Source organism: Bufo bufo, chromosome 2 (assembly GCF_905171765.1).
Source record: "Bufo bufo chromosome 2, aBufBuf1.1, whole genome shotgun sequence".
Taxonomy (NCBI): Eukaryota; Metazoa; Chordata; class Amphibia; order Anura; family Bufonidae; genus Bufo; species Bufo bufo.
This window is the reverse complement of record NC_053390.1, coordinates 1,529,794-1,547,329: the sequence shown is the minus strand read 5'-3', so window position 1 is coordinate 1,547,329 and position 17,536 is coordinate 1,529,794. Positions and strand designations below refer to the sequence as shown.

At 45.3% G+C, this 17,536-nt stretch overlaps 1 protein-coding gene across 1 annotated transcript in view; it reads right to left on the bottom strand.

Annotated features, from left to right (window-relative positions):
- The window catches only part of GBA2 (glucosylceramidase beta 2), a 121,758-nt gene that overhangs the window by 24,655 nt on the left and 79,567 nt on the right, over positions 1–17,536 (bottom strand). Inside the window, 1 exon segment of the mRNA XM_040420669.1 lies at positions 11,633–11,737. Coding sequence (XP_040276603.1) covers positions 11,633–11,737 — 105 coding nt within the window.

Here is a 17,536-nt window from a genome sequence, read left to right as displayed (position 1 = left end):
ATATAAATGTGGTATCACTGTAATCGTACTGACCGGAGAATGAAGAGAACAGGTCAGTTTTATCTCATAGGGAACGCAGTAAACACAACCCATAAAACTATATAAATGTGGTATCACTGTAATCGTACTGACCCGGAGAATGAAGAGAACAGGTCAGTTTTATCTCATAGAGAACGCTGTAAAAACAAAACCCATAAAACTATATAAATGTGGTATCACTGTAATCGTACTGACCGGAGAATGAAGGGAACAGGTCAGTTTTATCTCATAGGGAACGCAGTAAACACAACCCATAAAACTATATAAATGTGATATCACTGTAATCGTACTGACCCGGAGAATGAAGAGAACAGGTCAGTTTTATCTCATAGGGAACGCTGTAAAAACAAAACCCATAAACTATATAAATGTGGTATCACTGTAATCGTACTGACCCGGAGAATGAAGAGAACAGGTCAGTTTTATCTCATAGGGAACGCTGTAAATACAAAACCCATAAAACTATATAAATGTGGTATCACTGTAATCGTACTGACCCGGAGAATGAAGAGAACAGGTCAGTTTTATCTCATAGGGAACATTGTAAATACAAAACCTATAAAACTATATAAATGTGGTATCAGTGTAATCGTACTGACCCGGAGAATAAAGAGAACAGGTCAGTTTTATCTCATAGGGAACGCTGTAAATACAAAACCCATAAAACTATATAAATGTGATATCACTGTAATCGTACTGACCCAGAGAATGAAGAGAACAGGTCAGATTTATCTCATAGGGAACGCTGTAAACACAAAACCCATAAAACTATATAAATGTGGTATCACTGTAATCATACTGACCGGAGAATGAAGAGAACAGGTCAGTTTTATCTCATAGGGAACGCTGTAAATACAAAAGCCATAAAACTATATAAATGTGATATCACTGTAATCGTACTGACCCAGAGAATGAAGAGAACAGGTCGGTTTTATCTCATAGGGAACGCTGTAAATACAAAACCCATAAAACTATATAAATGTGGTATCGCTGTAATCGTACTGACCGGAGAATGAAGGGAACAGGTCAGTTTTATCTCATAGGGAACGCTGTAAAAACAAAACCCATAAACTATATAAATGTGGTATCACTGTAATCGTACTGACCCGGAGAATGAAGGGAACAGGACAGTTTTATCTCATAGGGAACGCTGTAAAAACAAAACCCATAAAACTATATAAATGTGGTATCGCTGTAATCGTACTGACCCGGAGAATGAGAACAGGTCAGTTTTATCTCATAGGGAACGCTGTAAACAACACCCATAAAACTATATAAATGTGGTATCACTGTAATCGTACCGACCGGAGAATGAAGGGAACAGGTCAGTTTTATCTCATAGGGAACGCTGTAAAAACAAAACCCATAAACTATATAAATGTGGTATCACTGTAATCGTACTGACCCGGAGAATGAAGGGAACAGGTCAGTTTTATCTCATAGGGAACGCTGTAAAAACAAAACCCATAAACTATATAAATGTGGTATCACTGTAATCGTACTGACCGGAGAATGAAGGGTACAGGTCAGTTTTATCTCATAGGGAACGCTGTAAACAGAAAACCCATAAAACTATATAAATGTGGTATCACTGTAATCGTACTGACCCGGAGAATGAAGGGAACAGGACAGTTTTATCTCATAGGGAACGCTGTAAACACAAAACCCATAAACTATATAAATGTGGTATCACTGTAATCGTACTGACCGGAGAATGAAGAGAACAGGTCAGTTTTATCTCATAGAGAATGCTGTAAACAGAAAACCCATAAAACTATATAAATGTGGTATCACTGTAATCATACTGACCCGGAGAATGAAGGGAACAGGTCAGTTTTATCTCATAGGGAACGTTGTAAAAACAAAACCCATAAAACTATATAAATGTGGTATCACTGTAATCGTACTGACCCCGAGAATGAAGAGAACAGGTCAGTTTTATCTTATAGGGAACACTGTAAAAACAAAACCCATAAAACTATATAAATGTGGTATCACTGTAATCGTACTGACCCGGAGAATGAAGGGAACAGGTCAGTTTTATCTCATAGGGAACACTGTAAAAACAAAACCCATAAAACTATATAAATGTGGTATCGCTGTAATCGTACTGACCCGGAGAATGAAGGGAACAGGTCAGTTTTATCTCATAGGGAACGCTGTAAAAACGAAACCCATAAAACTATATAAATGTGGTATCACTGTAATCGTACTGACCGGAGAATGAAGAGAACAGGTCAGTTATATCTCATAGGGAACGCTGTAAAAACAAAACCCATAAAACTATATAAATGTGGTATCGCTGTAATCGTACTGACCCGGAGAATGTAGAGAACAGGTCAGTTTTATCTCATAGTAAAAAACAAACAAACATAAAACTGTGACAGAATTGCGTTTTCCTAATAAAAAAGTTATGACTCTGGGAAGGCAGGGAGTGAAAAATGTAAATGCAAACACTGGAAATTGCCTGGAAATGAAAGTCAAATCATTCCTGGAGAAACCCTTTAATGTCCTCTTGCACGTAGATATGCGTCATATAGGAAAGTCCATTTGACAGCCATGCACTGCACCATGTTCCAAATTATTACGCAAATGATATTTTTCTGATTTTCCTAAATGGTTGATGCAAATGAAAGTTAATCTTCAAGTCATCAACCGTTAATAAAATTTAACTCAAACTTTATTGAACAAACCTCCCAATGATGACTTTTTTTCACGAATTAACCCTCAAACTGCACTGTTCCAAATCATTCTGCACAGCAGTTTCCAAACATGTTACAGGTTGTAAAGAACTGAAAATGGTTTGTTGAATTTGCAGCATTAAGAGGTCACATTTACTGAAATCAAAAGCTATTTCAAATCAAAAACATCTTAACAGGCCAAGTTACAGGTACACCTAGGACCCCTCTCTGATGTCACCTTCACAATTCTCGCTTCCATTGAACATATGAGTTTTTGGAGAGTTTCTGCTTGAATTTCTTTGCAGGAGGTCAGAATAGCTCCCAGATATGAACTGCCTCTCCCCCACCCCATAGATCTTTTTCTTGAGGATACTCCAAAGTTTCTCTATAGGGTTGAGATCAGGGCAGATTGCTGGCCACACAGTGAGTTTCTCTCCTTTTATGCCCATAGAAGCCAATGACTCGGAGGTCTTCTGTGCAGCATGAGATGGGGCATTCCGGCGGCAGCATGGCAAACATGCTGAGAGGCAGCCGGAAAAAAAACTACGACATGTCACCCGCCGGAGAAGGCTGGAGCTAGTGTGAAAGTAGCCTTAGCCCCTTAAGTACCAGGCCCATTTTTGTTTTTGCATTTTCGTCTTTATCTCGTTCCATTAGCCATAACTTTTTTAATTTTCCGTTCATATAACCATATGAGGGCTTATTTTTTGCGTAAGATTGTATGGAGCAGGCAGCTGCAGTGAGCCCACTCCATTAGCGGTGGGTGTCAGCTGTATCACACAATTATAGGGAACGGCAATCCCACCACACCCCGTCATTTAACCCCTCAGGTGCCACAATCAACACTAATGGCGGCACGTGTGGAATTAAGGATGCAGCTCCCTCTGCACAGCTCAGCAGGGAGCATTTAGTCTCACCGGTAATTCTGTTTCCATGAATGCACCATGACGGCATACAACTGGAGATTGACCCCGGACCTCTGTAGGTGGCTCCCACCACCATTCCTCAGTGTATTTCTAAATGACTACAGTGCCCGATGTTGATATATCTATATACATAGATTTTATTATTATTTTTTGAGGGTAATCATGCCATCATGGTGGATTCATGGAAACAGAATTACCGGTGAGACATTCTGATTTTCGATTTCTCCACCATGACGGCATACAACTGGAGACCTAACCGTTCACCAATTAGGGGGGGCTACGGCTTTAAGAACCTTCCGTCCGAAGGATAGATCTGATATCAAAGATAGATCAAGTCTATAATGTTTGACAAAGGTGTGCATATTGGACCAGGTCGCAGCCTGGCAGATCTGTTCCAAAGATGAACCCGCTTTTTCAGCGTAGGAGGAAGACACAGCTCTAGTGGAATGGGCTCTAATATTTACAGGACAATCTAGACCCTGGATATTATAACAGTTAGATATAGTCTGTCTAATCCACCTGGCAATGGATGCCCTGGATACCATTTTACCTGGACTCAGAGGTTATCTACTAGTCTAACTTGTTTGGTAACCTCAACCTCGGAGAGCTGTCATTCTTACATCTAAAAAATTTAATTATTTTTCTCTAGGATTTTTAGGGTTATTGCAAAAGGATGGTAGAATTATTTCCTGGTCTCTATGGAAATTTGTTACCACCTTGGGTAGGAAACCAGGATCAAGTTTCAGAATTATCCTGTCATCTTGGATTGTGAGATAAGGTTCTCAGATTGAGAGGGCCTGAATCTCCCCCAGTCTTCTTGCCGATGAGATGGCAAATAGGAAAGCAGTCTTATAAGAGAGGGACTTAACTAAGCTTACTTTTTGTAAGACCTGTAAGGACAATGTTTAGATCCCAAGAAGGGACACGTGGTCTAATGAAAGGCCTTAACCTAGAGGCTGCCCTGACAAACCTTTTTATCCATCTGTGGCTTGCTAGGTCTGTGTAAAAAAAGGCACTAGGTGCAGATATCTGTACTTTTAAAAGGTAGAGGGTCTAAGACCCAAGTCTAGACCTTGTTGAAGAAACTCCAAAATTTTTGGATCTTTAATTTTGAATGATTTGGAGCTGTGTCACCTGACCAAGAACAGAATATTTTCCAGATCTGCTGTTAGATTGCTGATGTAATTATTCCCCTGCTAGATCTTAATGTGGATATTACTTTATCCGAAAGACCTTGACGTCTTAGAATGTCGGACTCATGCAGTCAATTGTAAGAGTTCTGTATGGGGATGGACAATGGGAACCTGTACTAGAAAGTCCTTCCTGTTGGGAAGAATCCAAGGTTCTTGCAACGATAATCTTTTGAGTAGGGAGAACCAACTTCTTTTTGGCCAAAATGGAGTTATTAATATGAGTGTCAACCTTTCCTGAAGGGCTTTTTGAATTACTCTTGAGGTCAACTTGAGCTTCGGGAGAATGCATCTACTGCCCAGGGCCTGTCCCTGGGGTTTAGTAAACGGAACATTTGGGTCTTTGTATTTTCCCTTGAGGCAAATAAGTCCATCAACGAAGAACCCCATCTGCTCTCTATCATTTTGAATATCTCTGTATTTAGAGACCACGGACTGAACTAGCTTCTTTCTGCTAAGAACATCTGCCACATAGCTCTGACTTCCCTTTAGATGTACCACTGTTATGGATCTCACTGTTCTTTCTGCCCAGGAGAATATTTTTTCTGAAAGATTTATTAGTTTTTTTGACCTTGTCCCTCCTTGATGTTTGAGGTACGACACTTGTTACGTTGTCTGAAAGAATCTTTATTTGATGACCCTGCAAGATCTCTGATGCTGCTTTTAAAGTCTCCCATACCGCACAAAGTTCTCAGTATTTTGATGATTGACTGGGCATTCTGGTTGGCCAGACGCCTTGATAGAATTGGGTCTTCTACCTTTGCTCCCCAACCTGTCCCGCTTGCGTCTGTTTGAATTAGGATTGATGGGGTCTTTTGCCATACCACTCCCTTCCTGAGTTTTGATGGTATCGTCTACCAGGGAAGACATGTTTTTACGAGTTCCGGAATAGGAATCTTCCGATCTAGAGACGTCTGGCCCTTTTCCTTAGCAACCAAGATTGGAGAACTCGGAAATTAATTTGGCACCAGGTTACTGAGGTTATGCACGATGTCAGTAACAACCAGAGGATCAGAGCTTCCCTGATAGAGCAGGATCTTTTCTTTTAAAATATGCAGACTTTCTGTTGTAGCGATTCTATTTTCCTGTTTGGAAGAAAAGATATTTGTTTCTCTGAGTCCAGAAGAATTCCCAAGAATTTGACCCTTGTCAGAGGATGAAGACAGGACACCTAGATTTACTACCCATCCTAGATCTTTTAGCAGGTGTAAGAATGTCCTGTTTTATTTGACTCCACGTGTCTGGCAGGGTATTATTATTAATCCTTCCTTAGATGCGACACCATACAGGTAAACTCTGGGAGCCGATGATATGCCAAACGGGAGAGCGACAAACTGAAAATGAGATCTGCCTCCAGTAGGATTTTTTAGGGCAAACCTTAGGTATTAGGAGACTGATCAAGGATCGGTATGTGGTAGTATGCGTCTTTTAGGTCGACTGTTCTCAGTAACGCATTTCTCTTTATTAGTGGAATGGTAGAGTTTAGGGTCTCCGTTTTGAATTTCCTGTATTTTAAGTATTTGTTTAGATTTATTATAGTTCGGTAGAAACCTGGTTTTGTTACAAGTAAAAGATTGGAGTAATAACCCTGCTGAGATTGTGGAACCTGAACTACCACTCCTAACCTTAGAAGATCCTGGACTCCTTACCAGATTTTTCCTATGAGCAGTTTTGAGTTGTGATCTGGAATCTGCTTGGGGGAGGAGAAGAAAACTTTATCTTGTACCTTTTTTTTTACAATATTCAGGGCCCAAGGATTTGTTGCTATTGTCTCCCATTGGGATAAAAACTTCTTCAGTCTTCCCCCAATCTTGGCGTCATTGTTTTTCATTTGGTCTATTTTGAGGAGAAATCCTTTTCCTGGCCCACCCTTGTGATAACTCCAACCCTGTCTTTCCTTTACCCCTGTATGATCTCTCTTGGTTACTAAAGGGGCGAAAGGGTCTTTCTTCAGGAAACCCCTTTTTCTTGTCAGCCGGAAAACTGGATCAAAGACATATATTTCCCAGAAAATGCTATGGAGCAGAGTTTCATCTTGGAAGTTTTATCTCCAGTCCCAGACTTCACACACAGCGCTCTTCTAGCCGCATTAGATAGCGACGCATCTTGTGCTGAGAATCTGACCGTTTCGTCTGAAGCGTCTGCTAGGAGAGCGGACTTTAGAAGGGGTATTGAGGCTATTAGCTCTTCTCTGGCCGCTTTATTTTTTAGGTGATTTTCTAGCTCATTTAACCAAAGATACATTGATCTGGCTACTGATGTTGCTGCTATATTTGTCTTCAGACCAGATTTGCGTAGTAGACTATCCTCCTTCCTTTCCATGGGATCTTTTAACTGAGATGAATCCTCAAAGGGTAATGATCCCTTTTTGAAGTGTGTCGGCTCTGTATTACAAAAGGTCTTCCGGGTACGCAAGAGCGCCACCCCGAACCCGGAAGTGACATCAGACGCCCGCGATCACCATGCGGAGCTTGCCTCCTCACGCCAGCTTGTCCGACTAGGGGAAAGGAGGCTACAGTGAACAGGCATCCGATTAAAGGAATGCAAGGCCTGCCCAGTGTTGGTAAGTTACCGCCGGTAGTTCAGGTTCCCTAACCCGATGCAGTACCCTGGGATCTAATATATAAAGCTGAGTGCATGTATGTGTGTATGTATCATGGATGTTCCCGCGACCGGTGGCAGGAGATCGATGAGACTGGCAACACGTGGTTTTATCCGACATGTTTTCCGTTTGGATGAAATGACGTCGGTGTTGTTTCTGGTGCTTGCCGCCCCTTCTTTCACCAGGTGTGGCTATTAGGACCATTTAACCTTCTCTATTTATAGTCGTTTCTCCCACAATGCTGTGCGGTTTATAGCTTCTGTTTGGACCTTTGGATAGATTGTGGTTGGATCTCAGCTGAGTTCCTGGTGCTTTCATTGCTCCTTTGAAGTTAAGTCTTTCCTTTACCTTTTGCATTTTACTAGGGTTCTGTGTGTTGCATTTCCCTATTGTTTGTATTAGGCCTGAAGTAGACTCCTGTTCGTCCTTCCTTCCTTTTGGAGGAACATGTAGTCTCGTCTCTGCCATTAGTACCAGGGTCCTATTGGGCTTGATAGGACTTTAGGTATTCCTGCGTATGAACTCACCTACCTCAGGGGTCTGTTCATACTGGTTATCAGTCAGGATTTTGGTTAGGGTTTTCACTAGGAGGTGTCCATCTTCCTTCCCTAGTTCTCAGGCCTGATTCCCTGTTCCCCCCCCCCTTCCCTCCTATGCTCAGGGTGGTATTTCCCTCCCACACTGAAGAGTGACAGTATGTCCGCCAAAGGAATGCGCACCGTCGCATTTACAATCACGAAATTTGGCACACAGGTACATCAGGTGTCCGGGAAGGTTTTAGACCGGGACATAAATGCATTAGCCAATAGAAGCCTGGTCACAGGGTTTAGCTTAGAACATACTCCACATGTTCCGGTCTCTTTAGCAGCAGAATCCTTTCCTCCCTGAAGTATGAGGGGGAGAAGGATCAGCTACCCAGGGTATAGGGGGGGGGGGGGGGGGGGGGGGGGGGGGGGTACACACCATGTACAGGGTATAGGGGGGGGGGGGGGTACACCATGTACAGGGTATAGGGGGGGGGGGTACACCCACCATGTACAGGGTATAGGAGGGGGGGGGTTCAACATGTATAGGGTATGGGGAGGGGGGGGGTACACCATGTACAGGGTATAGAAGGGGGGTACACCCACCATGTACAGGGTATAGGAGGGGGGGGGGTTCAACATGTACAGGGTATGGGGAGGGGGGGGTACACCATGTACAGGCTATAGGGGGGAGGACACCATGTACAGGCTATAGGGGGGAGTACACCATGTACAGGCTATAGGGGGGAGTACACCATGTACAGGCTATAGGGGGGAGTACACCATGTACAGGCTATAGGGGGGAGTACACCATGTACAGGCTATAGGGGGGAGTACACCATGTACACGGTATACACCATGTACAGGCTATAGGGGGGAGTACACCATGTACAGGCTATAGGGGGGAGTACACCATGTACACGGTATACACCATGTACAGGCTATAGGGGGGAGTACACCATGTACCTGACACCAGGCTACTCACACAGCTCCCGGCTCGGCTCATCTATAACACTCCGTCCGCCAGCAGACACTGCACGGCTCTCTCCTGTAGAAAGGATTGCGCCGTCCGGCACCATTGAGCAGGTCCTGCAGTCTTTTATCTTTCCTGTGACCTGCGGCGCCTGGAGATGATGTCATGACGTCCGGCTCCGCCCCCAGCTTCCTTCCCCTCTGCATGTAATCCACCTGGACCGCTGCAGGGGATCTTGACACGGGACAGCACCATCTGCGCCCGTGCACAGGCCCCCCCGAAGAGAGCCGCACTCCAGATCCGATCTTGGCCTGTATTATCAGAGCCTCCTGATGGAGGGCAGGGCTGGCATGTTAACCCTTTGTGTTTTTCCTGTCCTATCAGAGGAGGTCTCTGGACATGTTGTCATGGAGACGACTGGGGAAAAGAAAAGATCCACCGTCACCTCCCGGACAGGCAGAGAGGCCTTTCCCTGTCCTGGCCACTGTAGGGGCAGGAAAACACCGGGAATGGTGGGGGGAGGGGACAACTTTTTCTGTTTCCTGCCCCTACCGAGGTCAGGGGTCAATCTCCAGTTGTATGCAGTCATGGTGGGGAAATGGAAAATCCAGTTCACCCTAATAGATCCCAGGTTCTAGCCCCCTAAGCGGGTGTCACACTGCGGACTCAGCGCACAGCACCCGTCCTGACCTCCCAGCACTGCAGTATATTGATTAACCCTTACAGTTCTGGAATGCCCGTCCACAGCGTGACACCCGCTCCTCTAAAAGGGACCTTAGGGGGCTAATAGTTATTAAATAAATAAAAAATATTAAAAGTTGAAATTACCCTCCTTTCCAAATTTTACATATAAAACTATATCAACAATAAAAAAAATACGTATCAGGTGTCGGCGTATCCAAAAATATCTGAACTAATAAAATATATATTTAGAAAAATCCTGTGTGGTGAAGACTTAACGGAAAAAAAAATTAAAACTACACAATTTGCAATTTTTTTTGTCACCATCCCCTTCCAAAAAAAATAAAAACTACAGTTTGTCCCACAAAAAAAAAAACAGCCCTCCTACAGCCCTGTAATCGGAAATAGAAAGAAGTCAAGGCTGCCAGGAAATGGCGATGCAAAGAAAAGTTTATTTTTTTTTCTAAAGTAGCAAAAAAAAATAATATATATATATATATATATATATATATATATATATATATAATAAATCAAGGCAACTGGACGCACTCTCAATTCTGAGTGACTGTACAAGAATTCTCTGGGAATAAATATGTAACTGAATCAACATCTGGTCATTCTACCCAGCATGGGGTCAGGGGTCATTCTACCCAGCATGGGGTCAGGGGTCATTCTACCCAGCATGGGGTCAGGGGTCATTCTACCCAGCATGGGGTCAGGGGTCATTCTACCCAGCATGGGGTCAGGGGTCATTCTACCCAGCATGGGGTCAGGGGTCATTCTACCCAGCATGGGGTCAGGGGTCATTCTACCCAGCATGGGGTCAGGGGTCATTCTACCCAGCATGGGGTCAGAGGTCATTCTACCCAGCATGGGGTCAGAGGTCATTCTACCCAGCATGGGGTCAGAGGTCATTCTACCCAGCATGGGGTCAGAGGTCATTCTACCCAGCATGGGGTCAGAGGTGTTGATTCCATTATCCCAATTGGAGTCAGTTGGAGGAACGGGTGAAACGTCTTCACGACATCTACAGTACGTCCAGTTGCCTTGATTCATTCTTTGCAGATTTACCATGTCCTGGATAAATGAGAACCTTCACAGACAAAAAAATAAAGAAAAAATCCACAAATAAAAGAGAAACTGACGGCGTTGGAAAATGCGGGCAGCGCAGAGATGAGTCCGGCCATGCCAGATTACTGGACGGTCAGGGCCGCAGTCACTTTCTCGGCTATTGGGCAGAGCACCGCCATGCAGCGCGTGCTGGGAGCGCAGGTGTGAACACGGACATTGGTCGCACTCAGCAGGGCCAACCCTTTTTCTTGTATGGACATTTTGTTTTGAAAAATGATAAAACCTAGACAAGTGTTGGAATCGCTGGACTCGTATGGAGCCGCAGAATAAGGACGTCATAGCAGTGTTAGCGCACCGCGAACGCCGTCATGTCAAAACCCCAAAAAACATTGGAAGTGGGGTTTTTCAATTTAACCACACAAATAATTGTTTCCCCTGTTTTCCAGTGTTAAATTAAATTGTGCTTTTAAAAAATGCATCTTGTCCCACAAGTTCTGGCTATAGGAAGGTGGGAAGGGGTTAAGGACCCCATTTAATTTACCAGGTCTGTTATTGGAAAACTGGCAAAAAATTCTGTAGGGTTAAATAGAAAAACCAGCACAATTCCGCCAATATTTGGGGGTACTGACATCACGGCGTTCACTGTGCACTATAATAGATCGGATGTCCTTATTCTGCAGCTCAATACGAATACGGCGATACCAAAGGTAAAACAAGAAAAAACCTATTGACAACTTAAAAAAAAAAAAAACTTTGAAAAAAATCTAACTTTTTCTTTGCATCTTCTGTCAGCCGTAACACCGCCGTGTCTGTCGGTCCGCACATCACGAATGCCGGCCGTGTGCGTTCTGCAATTTGCGGAGTGCTGAAGGTTGCCGACTCCTGGTGTGAGGGGTTGTGATCAGTGATTAATAAGGTAGCGTACACACATATCCACACACTCACCCATGTCGTACTGAAGACTGAGCTCCAGCTGAGGCCACAGCATGATGAGGGCAAAGGAGGCGTAGAAATGGACGTCATACGTGTTATACATGCGGTACTCCTGTCCTGAGGAGGAAAATCGTCGTCATCAGTGTGGAGGTACAGAGAGAGAAACACCAAGCAGCCATAACATTAAGTCTCCATCATGACACCAGCTGAGCATGGATCTCCACGACCTCTGCTGGTGTCCTGTGGTGGAGATCCTCTGGGATTTGCCATGTGCAGCCTCAATGGCAGCCAGGTCATCACCTTAAATATTTGACATGTTCTTTACTGCCCAGGAAGCACCCACAGAAGGTGCAGAGTGTGCTAATCTTAAAAGGAGGATCCCGAACCTTCAAGCGTTCTCGGTAATCAATATGGTCACTCTGGAGGCCACCAACCTCTTCAGTTTACAGTCTGGGATGAAGTAGAGAGCCCATGCTCCTGAAGGAAGAGGTGACTAACAGATCAAGGAGAATGGCCATCACCACATCCAGATCGTGAAGAGACCTCTCCCTGGGGTGTGAGAGGGACAAAATGAAGGTAACACACACTCTTCATTCAGGTGAAATCAGAAATGACCTCCAGAAGAAAGGCACTGGGTGTCAAACCACATGCAGAAGGATTGAGGTAACACAAAAAAATGGCCAACTCGGAGACCCTTCTGATAGAGGTCACCACAATCAGAAAGGTCAACTTCCATTAATCTCTAAGCATGGAGACATGCCTGTCCCTGTGCACATAGACTACCATGGCCCAGATTTGATAACGGACAGGCTGTTGACTTCTAGAACTTCATTTCTTTGCACTGTGTTTTGAAACCCGGTTTTCCAAGGCAGATGCTCTGCTAAGAAGGACCATATGTTTTCATAGGAACATATAGAATTCCCCTTAGATCACTTATTGAAGTCACCATGGAACAGACCATATGACTTGCTGATGACCTCCACCACATCCTCCTCCTGGTGCCATTTGGGGCATGGAGAGACACGGAAAGACCATCTGACATCATGGTGTACACAGCTGTCTTCGCATGGTCGGCTCCATAAAGGTTATCATTTTTGGTTTACAGCTATTGCTTTAATGGTTTTAATGTTTTAGAGAACATGGGAGGGTGTCCAAGACCAGAACGAGGAGTGTGTGCAGGGGAAGGACCATATGTCAAACTTCACAAAGAGAAGTCCTGAGATTGAAGCTAAAGGCCTCTGAAAAATGGAAGAGGCAGAGACTGGGGTCCATAAGGAAATAAAGGCTAGACCTATGATCAGACATGACAGGAGAAAACATGACAGTAGGGAGCGAGGGAGACCATTGGAGGGGCTATAAAGGCTAGTCCTGCTCTGACACTGGAGAAAGAACAGCAGTAGGGAGTGAGAAGACCATGGGAGGGACTATAAAGGCTAGTCCTGCTCTCAGACTGGAGAAAGAACAGAAGTAGGGAGTGAGAAGACCATGGGATGGACTATAAAGGCTAGTCCTGCTCTCACACTGGAGAAAGAACAGCAGTAGGGAGTGAGAAGACCATGGGAGGGACTATAAAGGCTAGTCCTGCTCTGACACTGGAGAAAGAACAGCAGTAGGGAGTGAGAAGACCATTGGAGGGACTATAAAGGCTAGTCCTGCTCTGACACTGGAGAAAGAACAGCAGTAGGGAGTGAGAAGACCATTGGAGGGACTATAAAGGCTAGTCCTGCTCTGACACTGGAGAAAGAACAGCAGTAGGGAGTGAGAAGACCATTGGAGGGACTATAAAGGCTAGTCCTGCTCTGACACTGGAGAAAGAACAGCAGTGGGGAGTGAGAAGACCATGGGAGGTACTATAAAGGCTAGTCCTGCTCTGACACTGGAGAAAGAACAGCAGTGGGGAGTGAGAAGACCATGGGAGGGACTATAAAGGCTAGTCCTGCTCTGACACTGGAGAAAGAACAGCAGTAGGGAGTGAGAAGACCATTGGAGGGACTATAAAGGCTAGTCCTGCTCTGACACTGGAGAAAGAACAGCAGTAGGGAGTGAGAAGACCATGGGAGGGACTATAAAGGCTAGTCCTGCTCTGACACTGGAGAAAGAACAGCAGTAGGGAGTGAGAAGACCATGGGATGGACTATAAAGGCTAGTCCTGCTCTCACACTGGAGAAAGAACAGAAGTAGGGAGTGAGAAGACCATGGGATGGACTATAAAGGCTAGTCCTGCTCTCAGACTGGAGAAAGAACAGCAGTAGGGAGTGAGAAGACCATGGGAGGGACTATAAAGGCTAGTCCTGCTCTGACACTGGAGAAAGAACAGCAGTAGGGAGTGAGAAGACCATTGGAGGGACTATAAAGGCTAGTCCTGCTCTGACACTGGAGAAAGAACAGCAGTAGGGAGTGAGAAGACCATGGGATGGACTATAAAGGCTAGTCCTGCTCTCACACTGGAGAAAGAACAGCAGTAGGGAGCGAGAAGACCATGGGAGGTACTATAAAGGCTAGTCCTGCTCTGACACTGGAGAAAGAACAGCAGTAGGGAGTGAGAAGACCATGGGATGGACTATAAAGGCTAGTCCTGCTCTCACACTAGAGAAAGAACAGCAGTAGGGAGCGAGAAGACCATTGGAGGGACTATAAAGGCTAGTCCTGCTCTGACACTGAGAAAGAACAGCAGTAGGGAGCGAGAAGACCATGGGAGGTACTATAAAGGCTAGTCCTGCTCTGACACTGGAGAAAGAACAGCAGTAGGGAGTGAGAAGACCATGGAGGGACTATAATGCTAGTCCTGCTCTCACACTGGAGAAAGAACAGCAGTAGGGAGTGAGAAGACCATTGGAGGGACTATAAAGGCTAGTCCTGCTCTCACACTGGAGAAAGAACAGCAGTAGGGAGTGAGAAGACCACGGGAGGGACTATAAAGGCTAGTCCTGCTCTCACACTGGAGAAAGAACAGCAGTAGGGAGTGAGAAGACCATGGATGGACTATAAAGGCTAGTCCTGCTCTGACACTGGAGAAAGAACAGCAGTAGGGAGTGAGAAGACCATTGGAGGGACTATAAAGGCTAGTCCTGCTCTGACACTGGAGAAAGAACAGCAGTAGGGAGTGAGAAGACCATGGAGGGATATAAAGGCTAGTCCTGCTCTCACACTGGAGAAAGAACAGCAGTGGGGTGAGAAGACCATGGGAGGGACTATAAAGGCTAGTCCTGCTCTGACACTGGAGAAAGAACAGCAGTAGGGAGTGAGAAGACCATGGGAGGGACTAAAGGCTAGTCCTGCTCTCACACTGGAGAAAGAACAGAGTAGGGAGTGAGAAGACCATGGAGGGGCTATAAAGGCTAGTCCTGCTCTCACACTGGAGAAAGAACAGCAGTGGGAGTGAGAAGACCATGGGAGGACTATAAAGGCTAGTCCTGCTCTCACACTGGAGAAGAACAGCAGTGGGAGTGAGAAGACCATGGAGGGACTATAAAGGCTAGTCCTGCTCTCAGACTGGAGAAAGAACAGCAGTGGGGTGAGAAGACCATGGAGGGACTATAAAGGCTAGTCCTGCTCTGACACTGGAGAAAGAACAGCAGTAGGGAGTGAGAAGACCATGGGAGGGACTATAAAGGGTAGTCCTGCTCTGACTGGAGAAAGAACAGAAGTAGGGAGTGAGAAGACCATGGGAGGGACTATAAAGGCTAGTCCTGCTCTGACACTGGAGAAAGAACAGCAGTAGGGAGTGAGAAGACCATGGGACTATAAAGGTAGTACTGCTCTGACACTGGAGAAAGAACAGCAGTAGGGAGTGAGAAGACCATGGGAGGGACTATAAAGGGTAGTCCTGCTCTCAGACTGGAGAAAGAACAGCAGTAGGGAGTGAGAAGACCATGGAAGGGACTATAAAGGCTAGTCCTGCTCTGACACTGGAGAAAGAACAGCAGTAGGGAGCGAAAAGACCATGGGAGGGACTATAAAGGCTAGTCCTACTCTCAGACTGGAGAAAGAACAGCAGTAGGGAGTGAGAAGACCATGGGAGGGACTATAAAGGCTAGTCCTGCTCTGACACTGGAGAAAGAACAGCAGTAGGGAGTGAGAAGACCATGGAGGGACTATAAAGGCTAGTCCTGCTCTGACACTGGAGAAAGAACAGCAGTAGGGAGTGAGAAGACCATGGGAGGGACTATAAAGGCTAGTCCTGCTCTGACACTGGAGAAAGAACAGCAGTAGGGAGTGAGAAGACCATTGGAGGGACTATAAAGGCTAGTCCTGCTCTGACACTGGAGAAAGAACAGCAGTAGGGAGTGAGAAGACCATGGGAGGGACTATAAAGGCTAGTCCTGCTCTCACACTGGAGAAAGAACAGCAGTAGGGAGTGAGAAGACCATTGGAGGGACTATAAAGGCTAGTCCTGCTCTGACACTGGAGAAAGAACAGCAGTAGGGAGCGAAAGACCATGGGAGGGACTATAAAGGCTAGTCCTACTCTCAGACTGGAGAAAGAACAGCAGTAGGGAGTGAGAAGACCATGGGAGGGACTATAAAGGCTAGTCCTGCTCTGACACTGGAGAAAGAACAGCAGTAGGGAGTGAGAAGACCATGGGAGGGACTATAAAGGCTAGTCCTGCTCTGACACTGGAGAAAGAACAGCAGTAGGGAGTGAGAAGACCATGGGAGGGACTATAAAGGCTAGTCCTGCTCTGACACTGGAGAAAGAACAGCAGTAGGGAGTGAGAAGACCATTGGAGGGACTATAAAGGCTAGTCCTGCTCTGACACTGGAGAAAGAACAGAAGTAGGGAGTGAGAAGACCATGGGAGGGACTATAAAGGCTAGTCCTGCTCTCACACTGGAGAAAGAACAGCAGTAGGGGCAACCAGACCTGCAATGGCCTCCTGCTGAGCCTGCAGAGGAGGAGCTTATGCTTTCTAGTGTCGCCTTCTAGTGGTGGCTGCCGGTGCCGCCTGGTGAAACTAATGAGAGCAGGCTTCTTCTATTGATGACACAAAACCTACAAAAATTGGAGCTCACAAAGTACCTGTACAAAAATATTTTATTGAGTTTACAGTTATACATATATAAAAGACGTTGTTACTTAAAAAGAAGGTAGCAGCAAAAAAAAGGCCCCATCCTAGTGGGACAGCGGCCACACAAGTCTCGTAGGTTATATCAGTGAGCACCGAGCTCTCGTCTCCTTTCATCAGGTTTCTTGGTCTCTTTGCCGTGAAGCAGTCTTCACGTTCTTGTCCCTGTTTTTGTGGGCAGTATATAGCTTGACACTGTGCTTTCTCAGTACTGCTGCCAACTATCTGCACATTTTAGTTTTTTATGTATACACTGATGTAACCTACGAGACTTGTCTCTATGTTATAATATGACTTTGTGGCCGGTGTCCCACTAGGATGGTGTATATTTTTTGCTGCTACCTTCTTTTTAAGTAACAACGTCTTTTATATGTGTATTAGGCCTTACGCAAACGACTGCGCCGATTTTTGTTCCGCAAAAAACAAAAGCCGCCCGTGTAGCCGCCCGCAAAACGGACAAGAATAGGACATGCTATTTTTTTTTGCGGGGCCTTGGAACGGATGCGGGACAGCACACAGAGTGCTGTCCGCATCTTTTGCGGCCCCACTGAAGTGAATGGGTCTGCACCTGAGCCGCAAAAAATGCGGCTCGGATGCGGACCCCAACAACGGTCGTGTGCCTTACTGTGATCTCAATAAACTATTTTTGTACTGGTACTTTGGTTTTGTGCTTTGGCTCAGGAGCTGGTACTCTCACCTTCTCAATCACTAATTGTAGCTCTGGCAAGTCTGCCACTTTTGGTCTTGTTTTGAATTCTTCTATTGATGGTCCAGCCCTGGTGTCAACATGGGCGATCTGACCCGTCTGCAGCCATGTAGGACACCCTGAGAATCCTTCCTCTTATTGCCAGC